The sequence below is a fragment of the Dendrobates tinctorius genome, unplaced genomic scaffold (assembly GCF_039654945.1).
Source record: "Dendrobates tinctorius isolate UK_male_01 unplaced genomic scaffold, ASM3965494v1 ptg000070l, whole genome shotgun sequence".
NCBI lineage: Eukaryota > Metazoa > Chordata > Amphibia > Anura > Dendrobatidae > Dendrobates > Dendrobates tinctorius.
The window spans coordinates 21,572,081-21,585,392 of NW_027361738.1; the positions used below are offsets into that span (position 1 = coordinate 21,572,081).

Sequence of the window (13,312 nt, forward strand, 5' to 3'; positions counted from 1 at the left end):
CGAAGGTAGTCAGCAACGCTACATTGTTTCCCCCACTGTAAGCCCACCGGTTAGCACAGCAGCAAATGTTGAGGTGTCGTTGCAAGGCCACAGCAGTCAGGGAATCCCACTGTTATATCAACGAAAGACTGATTCTAGGCCATCAGAAAGAACACCAACTCCATCACCATCATCAACCCTCTCTCAGTCCGCCCTGTCCACCGCTACTTCCACCATATGCAGCTCTCAAGTCCAGCTCACCCTCCCAGACACTATGAGTAGGTCAAGAAAGTACTCAGTCTCTCATCCGCGTACACTGGGTTTGAACGCCCACATTGCCAAACTAATCTCGTTTGAGATGATGCCCTTTCGGTTGGTGGAAAGCGCAGCTTTCCGCGAACTCATGGCCTATGCAGTACCACGCTATGACCTACCCAGTCGCCACTTCTTCTCTCGCAAAGCCATCCCAGCCCTCCACCATCATGTGAAAGACCGCATTGTCCATGCACTCAAGCAGTCAGTGAGCGGAAAGGTGCACCTCACAACTGATGCATGGTCCAGTCGGCATGGCCAGGACCGTTACGTGTCCATCACTGCGCACTGGGTTAATGTGGTGGATGCAGGGTCCACAGGGGACAGCGGTGGTGGGACAATGCTGCCTAGCCCACGGAATAGGAAACAGTTGGCTGTAGGCGTTCGACCCTCCTCCTCCTCCTTCTCCAGAAGCGAAAGCTTGTCCACAGAGCGCAGTCGTACGAGCACTCCATCTGCAGCTGCCACTGTTGCACACGATGTGTCCCCCTATCGAGCAGCTAGTGGAAAGCGTCAGCAGGCTGTGTTGCAGATGATGTGTTTGGGCGACAGACACACCGCCGAGGTGCTGGCCGAGTACTTGAAGTGACAAACTGAGTCATGGCTGGGCAGTGTACATCTTGAGGCAGGCAAGGTAGTTAGTGATAACGGCCGTAATTTTGTGGCAGCCATAGCCCTTTCAAAACTCAGCCACATACCTTGCTTGGCTCACACCTTGAACCTAGTGGTGCAGTGCTTCCTCAAAAATTATCCGGAGTTAACAGCCCTGCTCCAGAAGGTGCGAAGACTGTGCGCGCACATCCGCCGGTCGCCTGTACACTCCGTTCGTATGCAGAAGCTGCAGCGATTGCTCCACCTTCCCAACCACCGCCTCATTATCGACATTGCAACAAGGTGGAACTCCACCCTGCACATGGTGGAGCGGCTGTGCGAGCAGAGGCAGGCCATAATGCATTTGTGGGAGGATACACGGCCAGGCACTTTGAGAGCAGACATGGAGTTGACAGGTGTGCAGTGGTCGAAGCTGAAAGACCTCTGTAAAGTCCTTCAGTGTTTTGAGGAATGCACACGGCTGGTAAGCGCAGACGACGCCATCCTAAGCATGAGCATCCCACTTATGCGTCTGCTCATGCAAACTTTGACGCACCTTAAGGAGCAGGCGTCTGCAGCCAATGTTGATGAGGAGGAAGAGGAGGAGGGAATCCTTGATGACATTCAGCCATTGTCTGCTCAGGGACCTCTCCTGGACGAGGTGGAGGAAGAAGAGGAGGAGGAGGATGATGATGGGGATGATTACTTAGGGGAGGAGGATGCATCTCGTGGGGCAAGTGAAAATGTTGGCGTGGCAAGGTCTGGTACAGGGTTTGTGCGTGACTGGAGGGATGTGGATTTGCCAGAAAGTGCTCCTCCACCCAGCACTCGCAGTACATCATTGACACCGGGAAAATTGGCCCACATGTCAGATTATGCCTTGCAGATCCTAAAAAGGGACCCCCGCATTGCCAAAATGATGAACGATGACGACTGCTGGTTGGCAAGCATCCTGGATCCACGCTATAAAGGCAAATTACAAAACATCATGCCACAGGAGAACCTTGACCTAATATTGGCTAATAAACAAGCAACTCTAGTAAATCGGTTGCTTGAGGCATTCCCAGCACACAGCAGCGGTGATGGTTCTCACACGAGCCGTACGGGCCGGGGGCAGCTTGGCAGAGGTGTTCGTGGTGCACACAGCAGAAGTGGCGTTGGAGACAGGGGTTTCATGACAATGTTGTGGACTGATTTTTCAAATACCGCTCACACAACTGGTAATACTGCATCGATGGAAAGTGACAGGAGACAGCAGTTGTCAACTATGGTAACAAACTACTTTTCCTCCCATATCGATGTTCTCCCACACAGGTCATTCCCCTTTGACTATTGGGCCGCTAAACTGGACACCTGGCCTGAATTGGCCCAATATGCCTTACAGGAGCTCGCTTGCCCAGCTGCAAGTGTGCTATCGGAAAGAGTCTTGAGTGCAGCTGGATCAATCCTGACAGAAAAAAGGACCCGTCTGTCAACCCAAAATGTGGATGATCTAACCTTCATTAAAATGAACCATGCATGGGTTTCCAAGGATTTTGTCCCACCTTCCCCTGATGACACATAGGGTGACAGAAAAATGGCTTGCTTTGGTCCACCTCTTCCTGGGACTTCACCTATTTCGCCTTTTGCATCAGCTGAATGTCCAACATCAACATATGCCACTTTCTAAAACTCCCTAACTGTGCTGCCTCCCCCCCCATGGCCGGGGTCACCACCTAGCGCACGACACCGTGCGAGTGCCGTTGCCCTGGACAGGTGGGTAGGCCGACTCTTGGGCGCGGGCACTGGCACAGGGTCCCTCATAGTGCAATCAAGTGTCTCTGACGGTGGTGGTGCACACCCGCCGTCAGACACACCGCTGTACTATGAGGGGCCCAGTGCCAGTACCGACGCCCACGAGTGGGCCCCCCTTGCTTGGGCAGGGCCCCAGCATTTGCAATCTTTACCTCTCCCTGCTCCTCCGCTGTGTAATCTGGGCCGTCAAATCCATACTGTGCCTGACACCGTCTGAGCCTGCCTCCTGAGACATATATTTTGAATGTGTACGCTATCCATACATGTTATCCGGGGAAACGGTACCCTTTCTAACCTTTGTGCAATCACGTGCAATCCATACTGGGCCTAACACCGTCTGAGCCTGCCTCCTGATGTATAGACATAGATTTTGAATGTGTACGCTATCCATACATGTTATCCGGGGTTACGGTACCCTTTCTAACCTTTGTGCAATCACGTGCAATCCATACTGGGCCTAACACCGTCTGAGCCTGCCTCCTGAGACATATATTTTGAATGTGTACGCTATCCATACATGTTATCTGGGGATACGGTACCCTTTCTAACCTTTGTGCAATCACGTGCAATCCATACTGGGCCTAACATCGTCTGAGCCTGCCTCCTGAGACATATATTTTGAATGTGTACGCTATCCATACATGTTATCTGGGGATACGGTACCCTTTCTAACCTTTCTGCAATCACGTGCAATCCATACTGGGCCTAACACCGTCTGAGCCTGCCTCCTGAGACATATATTTTGAATGTGTACGCTATCCATACATGTTATCTGGGGATACGGTACCCTTTCTAACCTTTGTGCAATCACGTGCAATCCATACTGGGCCTAACACCGTCTGAGCCTGCCTCCTGATGTATAGACATAGATTTTGAATGTGTACGCTATCCATACATGTTATCCGGGGATACGGTACCCTTTCTAACCTTTGTGCAATCACGTGCAATCCATACTGGGCCTAACACCGTCTGAGCCTGCCTCCTGAGACATATATTTTGAATGTGTACGCTATCCATACATGTTATCTGGGGATACGGTACCCTTTCTAACCTTTGTGCAATCACGTGCAATCCATACTGGGCCTAACACCGTCTGAGCCTGCCTCCTGATGTATAGACATATATTTTGAATGTGTACGCTATCCATACATGTTATCTGGGGATACGGTACCCTTTCTCACCTTTGTGCAATCACGTGTAATCCATACTGGGCGTGAGAACGGCTGGCGAGCTGTTAAGCAAGCTACAGCACCTGTGGTTTGCACACGTAAGTTTTTAATTTTTTCAGGAATGACAGTTAGGCCTAATTCCGGAACTGCGGTTGACCTGCACTTACTGGGAAATCATCGTTCGCGGGTAATAATTGTAATCAGTGATCCCCATCACTAACGTTGTTCAGCGGGTTATCTGCACCCGTAAGCGACAAACGCTGGCCTTTTCAGTGTAGCGCACATGCAGCCACGGACATGTAAGGGCATGACACACCAGTTATTGGCCATTCTCATGTGCCAGAGCCTCACGTGTCCCTCTAGTAAGCCGGACTCGGACCGCGGGGCATGACGGAGTCTCGTTCGTTAACGGAATTAAGCTTGCAATGTGTGCATCTGTTCTGTAGCTGGCATGGTTGAGGTTTCCCAGGTGGAGTCGAATTTAACCGTAGGCTCCACTCCTGGTGGTGCCCTTCTGGACATTCCTTTAAGGTTCAGCTTTGCAACCATACTGCCCACGTAAAACAAACACTTTGCCTTCATGAACGCTGTTTGGAGGGTCATGACTCGTGGGAATAACGCCGCCCAATCAGTTAACCTGCTAGAGAGAGCCTTCGTTGCTCCCAAGCATGACATCACACTCCCTAGGAAGAAGGTAATGCCACTGTGGCGACCGTACTCCTGGGGGTGACACAAGTGCACTGATGCCCAGCCACTGCTCGATGAATCTGCTGGTACATTGACCCAGACCACTACATTCCCCTCGCACGCTACACGACCTGAATCTGACCCTGATGAAACTCAGGTTACCCTTCCCATATACAGTTCCATCTTACACGGTGACAAAGAGGAAGCTGCAGATGAAAGTGCAGGTTCGGCCCACCCGCCATCAGACACACCACCGTACTATCATGGGCCCTGTGCCAGTGCCGTCGCCAACGAGTGGGCCCCCCCTGATTGCCCAGGATCACAGCACTTGCAAAGTTGAAATACTGTGCAGTGAGATGGAAGATGGGGACGTCGAGGAATCCAGAGAAGTACAGGGATTCCCTAGCGAGGAGACTTATTTGATTGTTTTCAATGTTGGGACAGCAATTTTTGGGGAGCACTATACTCTGGAGAATGATAGATGGGGCCCACCATACACTGGAACATTCCAAAGGTGGACATCAGACACTGGTGCAGCATTTACAGGGCCCATTATACACTAGAGCATTAGAAATGGGGCCCATTATGTTTGGAGCACTATTTGGGCATGAGCATGATGAGTTGTGGTATGTGTTAAAGGGGCGCTCTTTCGCCCAGGGCACATGAAAACCTGCAGCCAGCCCTCCCCCCCACAACTTTAGCCAAATAACCCCCATTTTTCAGTGCGTAACTTGTATTATGAAGTTAATTAAGGTTGACAAGCTTAAGTAAGAAGAATTGATGCTTTTGGCATTCAAATGGGCACTGTAGGTGTGTTTCCTGTCCTCCTCTCACTGCCGACTTTTATTCCCCATTGACTTACATTGGGTTTCGTGTTTCGGGACGACCCCGACTTTTCCCTATAATCGGACGATCTTGCTCGACCCGACTTTTAGAAAAGTCGGGTTTCACGAAACGAAACGCGACCCTAAAAAAACAAAAGTCGCTCAACTCTCTTAAGGAGCATTGCAAACCTGGAGCTCACTGAGCATGCACTGGCTGGGGCCATTGATATGGAGTTGGGGAATATCAGGACCCAGAACTCCATAGCTGGGTGACAGTTACAATAAGGGGTAAGGAAAAAAAGTGCCAGGGAGCTCAGTTCTGATCTGGCACAACCTAGTAAATATTTCCATTTGGCTGATATTAGGAATGCAAGCCCAGGACTAGGATTATTATAGCAGGACGTTGCTTGTAGCAACCAGGAAAACGACTGCTGTAGGAAGGAAGAAAATAGGAGTGCAGCAAAGGCCAGACAGATGTTGCTGATATTGGACTCAATAATTAGGCTGACAGAGTCATCTACCGACGAGACAGTGAATGCCGGACAGTTTGTTGTCTGACGGCTGCTTGGGTACTACATATTGTGGATTGGATAGACAGATTCCTGGGTGGGGCTGAAAAAACCCAGTGGTCACGGTACACATTGGTACCAATGACAAAGTTAGAGGGAGATGGAAGGTCCTTAAAAATGATTACAGGAAACTGGAAGAGAATGAGAAGTGCAGGACCTCTAAGCTAGTGTTTTCGGAAATCCTGCCAATGCCACCATCCTCACTGGAAGGACATCAGGAGCTTAGAGAGATAAATAAGTGGCTTTGAAATTGGTTCAGGAAACGTTTGGTTCATGGAGAACTGGGCTTACTTCTTTGTCGGTTACAGACTCTACGATAGGGAAGAGCTGCACCTCATTGTGGAGGGTGCACCTGTGCTTGGGGTAAAAACGGTCAGACGGATGGAGGTGCTTTTAAACTAGGATATGGGGAAGCGAGGGTAGTTGTACTAATAACGGGATAGATAAAGTAGACAGAGAGAGTAAGACAGTGGGGTTCAATGAGGATTTGGGGGGCGGCAATATGCAAGGAAAGTATGGAGCTGAGTTGGAGTAACAAATGTGCTAATAGTACTAGGAATAGTAAAGGAACAGTACTCCAACAGGCGGAGGGGTGCTGAGCACACACCTTGGCTTAAAGGACAGTACTTCCAAAGGCGGGGGCACACATAGTGGCTTTTAGCACAGTACTCTCCCAGATGTATTTTTAGAGTACCCACAGTGACTTTTAGCACAGTCATACCCCAGATATGGGTTGCAGAGTACACACAGCATTTTTTTACAGAGAGCGCAGTCAGAATCTGTCCCTCATTCCAGCTGTGTCCTATCCCTGTGCTATACACTATATGGATATCTCAACATGCTCCTGCCCCAAATTGGACAGCTGAGCTGTAATTCACCACACTGAAAGGAGAGATTGGAACAGTAGTAATTGAGAGAAATGAGATGATCTGTGACTGGGAGGACTAAAAATACTTGTGAAAAAGAGGGCGAAGTACAATATAAATGCCTCATCAAGGAGGACTGGTGAGTAATCTTTTGCAAGATCATTTTTTTACCATTGCGATGTTTGAATTCTGCATCCTCTATCAGAGTTCTTTAGTTGTCTTAACAAAGTAGATCCCAGGACAGCTACAAATAATCGCATATACATTGTTACGGAACTGACAATTGAAATATACACTAGACCATTTCTGCATACGAAAAATAGGAAGAGAAAAGCTTGTATTCACAATTATGAATGGACAAACTGTGCAGCCTCCACAAGGGTAAGTACTTATTAGTCTAGCAGCCCAGCTCAATTTCTGGGCAGGCCGTTAGAAATAACTGGTTTATGACAATTCTTTAAGTTCCCTGCCCATCTGGTATACTTCTTTCTCTTTTTTTTCCTGATTATGCTTGGTATGCATCAGGTTGATCCCTCCTATAGGGTGGTGCAATGTAAGGAAGTGGAGATGTAGCCCACATTCCCACCCCACCCCAGAGAAGTGTATTGTTGCAAGTGCGTTATTAGCAATAGCGTTGTGCCCTGCCCAGCCACAGATAGCTACTAGGAACAGTTTGGGTTTGTCCCAACTGCTAACCCTAAGTCATAGGGACTAAAGTGAATGGACAGAGAGAGTTTCCTGTCAGGAGGCCAGATAGGGTGCAGCCTGCAACAAAAGCAGACTTATGGTCTGACTAGTCAGCAGTGCTGCATGAAATGGGTGTACATGAATTGAGAGGAGACAACCGCACCAAAATAGCATGATCCATAATAGAGACCAGGAAAAGTGATGGAAGGAGTTAGTGATTCTCTGAAGATAGGATCTTGGGCAGGAAGCCTAGTGGGGCAGTACTGAGATTGCAAGTCAACGAGGTGATGGAACAAATCAGAATAGGGAATGCGAGACAAAGAGAGTGCACCGAGCAGTAATTTATGGGTATTAGCAAGCAGAGAAACTAAGTGATGGCCAAAGTGGCATTATTATCTCCCCTAAGGGAAAAAGGACACAGTATCATGAGTTGAAGATCAAAACTCTCACTTACAGGACTGAAGTGCCATTATTGGGGATGAGGGAAGCTCCCAAAGTACTGTACTGAGTTATGATGAAGGCAGAGGAACTAACTGGGGCAGGATTTAATGAATCTAGGCAGGAAAGAGAGAATTTGTATGAAGATGTTCTACGTTTTAAGAGAAATGTCCATGAAGTTATACACCCAATATCCGCTATACTGTGCATGCTTCCCCTTTATTGTTCAGTAAAAGACAGTTTATTTTTGAGTGGTGGTCTCCCTCATTGAACTGTACATCTGGTCCTGGCCAGCCAAAGTCAACTGCACCATGTGGTCTGCAAGGACATACCACCACTACAGCCAAATTCCACACACCCAGCCAGGACCCTTACTTTCATATAGTGTTCCAGGGCGTGTAGCATGAGTACCTCGTCCATGGCTACCGCCCCATGCCACATTGTACCCTCTTTCTTCTTTTTAGCTTTCTAAAATTCAGCACATCTAAGTATTGATAATACCCTGCGCAATGTTATTATCTTTTTTTTCCAGATTTCTGCATCATATATAACTAAAGAGATAAAAGCTTATGCAAAGGCAGGGGCAGTTGCAGAAGAAGTCTTGACAGCCATTAGAACGGTGGTTGCATTCAATGGACAAGAAAAAGCATCAGAAAAGTAAGAAATTTGTGCTGTAATTTGACACGGAGTAAATTCACAAACTTTATGATGGCTGTATTGGGTCATTAAATCTTTCTATCACCCTCATGAGTAGGCATAATATGAGAGAGTGAGTTGAGCTTAAAGATGAATAATTTTCTATGTTTTGATTGTTTTTATGTAAATAAATTGTTTAAAAGCTGAAAGAATAAAATCCGGTGAGTCATGCACACTGCTACAGTATAACAATTGTTATTCAACTGTTGTAAGGTCTGTTTTCAGGTTAATTTCAGCAAGATTCTTTCCCTGGCAGCTTTTAGCTAGAATTGTTGAAAACACTGTGCACCTTAACTTTGCCCTCTGATAACACTGTTCATCATAATTTCAATAGTTGTCAGGTTCAGTTATGAAATGAGCCATTTATTAATGATTGTGACCTCCTGAATTCAAATCTGACAATAAAAAAATTTAGTTGGCTTTTGTTTCTGTGATATCAAAGACTTTTTACTGTTACATATAATTAATGCATAGACATTTCAGTACTTTGAAACATTATTATTTTTGCAATTATAAATATGCGAATCATAAACAGAGAAATTGTACTACAAAATTTGGTCCTCATTCAGTGACAACTCTTTTTTGCTTTTCTCTTGAACTCTTGCATCGGATCAACTCTTAGAATTATTAAACAGTAATCTGCAAGCATTAGTGAATTCCATTTTCCTTGATATTTTTCTCCATAGCCGCAATATCTTAATGAAATCTCTCACCGTGCTCATCGCTCAATGCTCCACAGTTTGGTGGAAAAAAGTCTAGATGCGAATGTAAGAAATGGATCTTTAAGGACATGTTACAGCCAAGATCCTTATATGTTTTGATGAAATTTTCCACCAACTCCTCATAGTTATCTGCTCTTGAGTAGAGATGAGCTAACCTGTGGATGTTCGGGTACTCCAGGTTCGACGAATATACCGTAAAAAGCACAGTTCAGATTCGAACTTGACCACAGACCCGAACCCAATAGAAGTCAATGTGGACCCAAACTTTGGTGCTTTAAAATGGCTGTAAAATGGTCATAGTGATGGCTAGTGGACTGCAAAAGGAGGCTAAATAGGGGTAAGAGCAGGACAATTGCAAAAAAATGTGAATGTGAATAGAGAAATGACTACAAGGGGTTCTATCACTGTAACAATCATTGGAAAAATAGAAAGAAAATGAATAACATAAGAAAATTAACAGCGCCCTCACAGAAACTGAGGTTAGCTTCTTCCAGTCCAGTTAAAAATTCCACCCACAAAGCATGGGGCAGAGTACCTACATTAGCAGCTTACAAATTTCATCCACAAAGCATGGGGCTGAATACCCCTAAAAAGGAGCATAAAATTTCACTCACAGACCATGGGGCAGCTTATAAATTTCATCTACAGACTTTAAGGCAGAGTACCCTTTTAGAAGCAGCTTACAAATTTCACCCAAAGAACATGAGGCAGAGTTCCCACACAGCTCCAAAATGTTTGCTCTAGTAGCATATGTTCCAAATGCCGCCAATGAAAAGCTTGTAGTATGATCTTGGATTGAGCTGGCGGTCTGCAGCAAGGCTTGCTACTGGCAGCTCAGCTAAAAATTGCACCCAATGAGGGGAAAGAATAGCACAGCACTCACCGATCCAGGTGAAAAAGTGCGCTTTATTTAGCAATCCACATTAAAACTTCATGTCCGGGAGGCTGAAGGGAGGAGTGAGCAATGTCTGACAACGGCCGTTTCGTGCTTACTAGCACTTTGACGGGTCAGTGTGTGGATTCCAAACCCTTCATCCACTCCCAGTAAAAAGACTGTATGGGTGCTTAAGTCTATATTTATTGGGATGATATGGACAACAATGGTAGATGATAATGGATGATATAATGGATGAGATTGGTGAACACAGTAGTGGATGAGATCGGAGATTGTTGAACACAATTGTGGATGAAATCAGGTAAAAACTATAAGGAATCATAGACAGTGCAATACATCAGCACTGGCAGATATTAACACAGCAATAATACAGGGTGTTATTATAACAGTAAAACAATGATACAGAGTGCTGCCACATCAGCAGCATGAATCACCACAGAGGCTGAGCAATACAACACACAACGCAGTGAAAAGAAAAAAGAACTTAGGATGCAAGCATTGTGCTAACTGAACAAGAGAGCAACTGTCTAACATGCAGTGTAAGAGCATTACAGGAGCTGAAAATACATTGCAAATATCATGGGGGGCTGCATTATGGCAGCTATCACAGATACATAGCACATATCACATAACTGCATTAAAACTTCACCAGAATCCGCTTGATATAAGCAGTGATTTTGTAGGGAGCTGGGCACATGTGAGTACCTCAGGGATCCGAGGGAAAATGGCTACAATTTCCAAGCCCGGGAAGCTGAAGGGGCAGTCCTGAACAGAGCAACAATTAAAGGAACAGGATTCTAAATCCATGAACAGGGGCAACTATGACATCTAATGGCCATAGCTGGAACAGCACTTAAGAAATGTCTTGCTGCACATGACTGGGCAGAACACTCCCCACTTGGCATCAACTGATGCCACTATTTGGTTCTTTTGGGTTGAGGGCGTTATAAGCATGCTTGCAGTGATGGCAACCTTTACAAGGTCTCTGGCTTGCAGGTATTGCTGACTTGTAGGACTGGGCCACATGAAGTAGACAAGCGATGGCTCGAACAAGGGACTTCCAGGTAGAGAACCTGCTGAACTGATGAGATTCCAGATGATGACTTGAAATCCTTGTATGCAGAGCAGACACTCGAGGACGGAGCTCTTCGTCGGCATCTGGATCCACTAGTTTGAACGTATCACGCCTGTCAATGTGGAGCATCGAACGGTACAAGGAAGCAGGGCATGTGAACCATGTAGTGTCCTTAAGATGACTTTGAGCAACGGATCTAGTGGCATGGTCCGCAGAATTGAGGTGAGTAGGCACATAGTGCCACTGATTAGGGCAGGTGGATCTTCTTATCCTCAGTACCCGGTTGCTGATGTAGACATAAATGCGTCACATTTCATTGCAGATGTATCCCAGTACCACCTTGCTATAGGTGTAGAACTCTGCATCTTTGGTCTCCAGATTCATCGCATCTGAGATAAGCTTGGCCAACTCAACTGCGAGAACAGCAGTGCAGAGTTCCAGTCTGAGTATTGTGTGTTCACTGAGTGTCTTGACTTCTGTAGATGGCACAGGAGCATACGGTCATTTCATACAAAGGTTGGTCAAGGCCTCGAGAGAACTCCTCCACTCTTCCCACAGGTCTGCTTTTTCTGCTTTAAGTGGATCATCCCAATCAGACGTATCTTGGGTGAAGTCTCTTAGCATCATTTTTCCTTGGATAGTTACTTGGATAGAACTGTTTGTACCAAGGACTGTGACAAGAACAAGGGGGCATTCTCTTCGTTTGGAGGAAAGACAATTTCTGCACCATCATAGAAGAGGGTTCTTCACAGTAAGAGTGAGGCTCAGGAATTCTCTTCCTGAGGAAGTGGTGATGGCCAACTCACTGAATGAATTTAAGAAAGGAATGGATGCTTTTCTTGTGAGTAACAGTATAGAAGGTTACGAATAACAGAAGGTAGATGGTTGACCCAGCTTAGGGGAAGGAATTTTTTTCCCTATGGAGAAAATTGGTTTCTACTCTGTGGGTTTTTTGCCTTCCCCAGGATCAACAATGTAGAACAGCTGCACTAAAAATAGGCTGAACTAGATGGACATAAGGTCTTCCTTCAGCCTTCAAAACTATGTTACTATGTTACTTGAGCTACGAATCCCAGGGGGACGTATAGACTATTCACAAAAGAGAGGACTCCTCTGCGTGTGAAGGGTTTCTCCTCCTTGCTGATCTGGAAGGTGAAGGCATCTGTCTTCAGATCCCAAAGCAATCCAAGGCTCCGCTGCATGGGAAGGGAGTCGATGCTTAGGTCTAGGTCCTTTAGATCATTGGAATCGTCTTGAGAGGGAAAGGCTTCCATCAACTCTTGGCTGTTGGAGGAAATCTTGTGTAACCTTAGGTTAGACTGAGTGGAGCATTTCTTGAGCCCTTTTTAGTAGACTGATTGCAGCCTCATTTGTCGGCATGGACTTCAAACAGTCGTCTACGTAGAAGTCCTTTTCTATGAAGGATCTGACATCTGACCCATACTTTTCTTTGCCTTCTTTGGCGGAATTTCAGAGGCCATAGATAGCGACTACTGGGAAAGGTCTGTTCCCGAAGATGTGCACCCTCATCCGGTATTCTGTGATGTCTTTGTCCGGATTGTTGTCACGGTACCAGAAGAGCCTCAAGTAGTTTCAGTGTTTTTCTTTGACCTGAAAACAGTGGAACATCTGTTGTAGGTCAGCCATAAATGCCACCGTATCTCTGCGGAAAGAGAGTAGTACCTCCAGAAGTCTGTTGGTGAGGTCTGGGCCCAAGAGTAGGACATCATTCAATGAAACATCATCGCATTTGGAGCTTGAGTCAAATACCACTCGTATTTGACCTGGCTTCTTAGGATGGTATACTCCAAAGATGAGCAGGTATCAACACTCCTCTGAGGGCCAAAGTGCAGGTGCAATCTCTGTGTGGTTGCTCTGGAATATCTTCCCCATGAAGGTAAAGAAGTGTTCCTTCCTCTCAGTTGACTTCTGAAGCTTGTACCTGAGGGAGATGAATCGGCTTTAGACCACATCCTTGTTGTTGGGTAGGCGCCTTCTCTGAGGCCGC

The 13,312-nt window shown here is 46.3% G+C and overlaps 1 protein-coding gene across 7 annotated transcripts in view; it reads left to right on the forward strand.

The window, feature by feature from the left end:
• Window positions 1-13,312, forward strand: part of LOC141095453 (ATP-dependent translocase ABCB1-like) — a 724,951-nt gene that overhangs the window by 288,025 nt on the left and 423,614 nt on the right. For all 7 annotated transcript variants that reach the window (XR_012233391.1, XM_073581452.1, XM_073581451.1 and 4 more), the window contains exon 9: window positions 8,449-8,573. Coding sequence is in view for 6 of the 7 variants with exons in the window: in XM_073581452.1 (XP_073437553.1) it covers window positions 8,449-8,573 (125 nt within the window). In the remaining variant the exon portion in view is untranslated. The remainder of the gene's footprint in view (window positions 1-8,448; window positions 8,574-13,312) is intronic.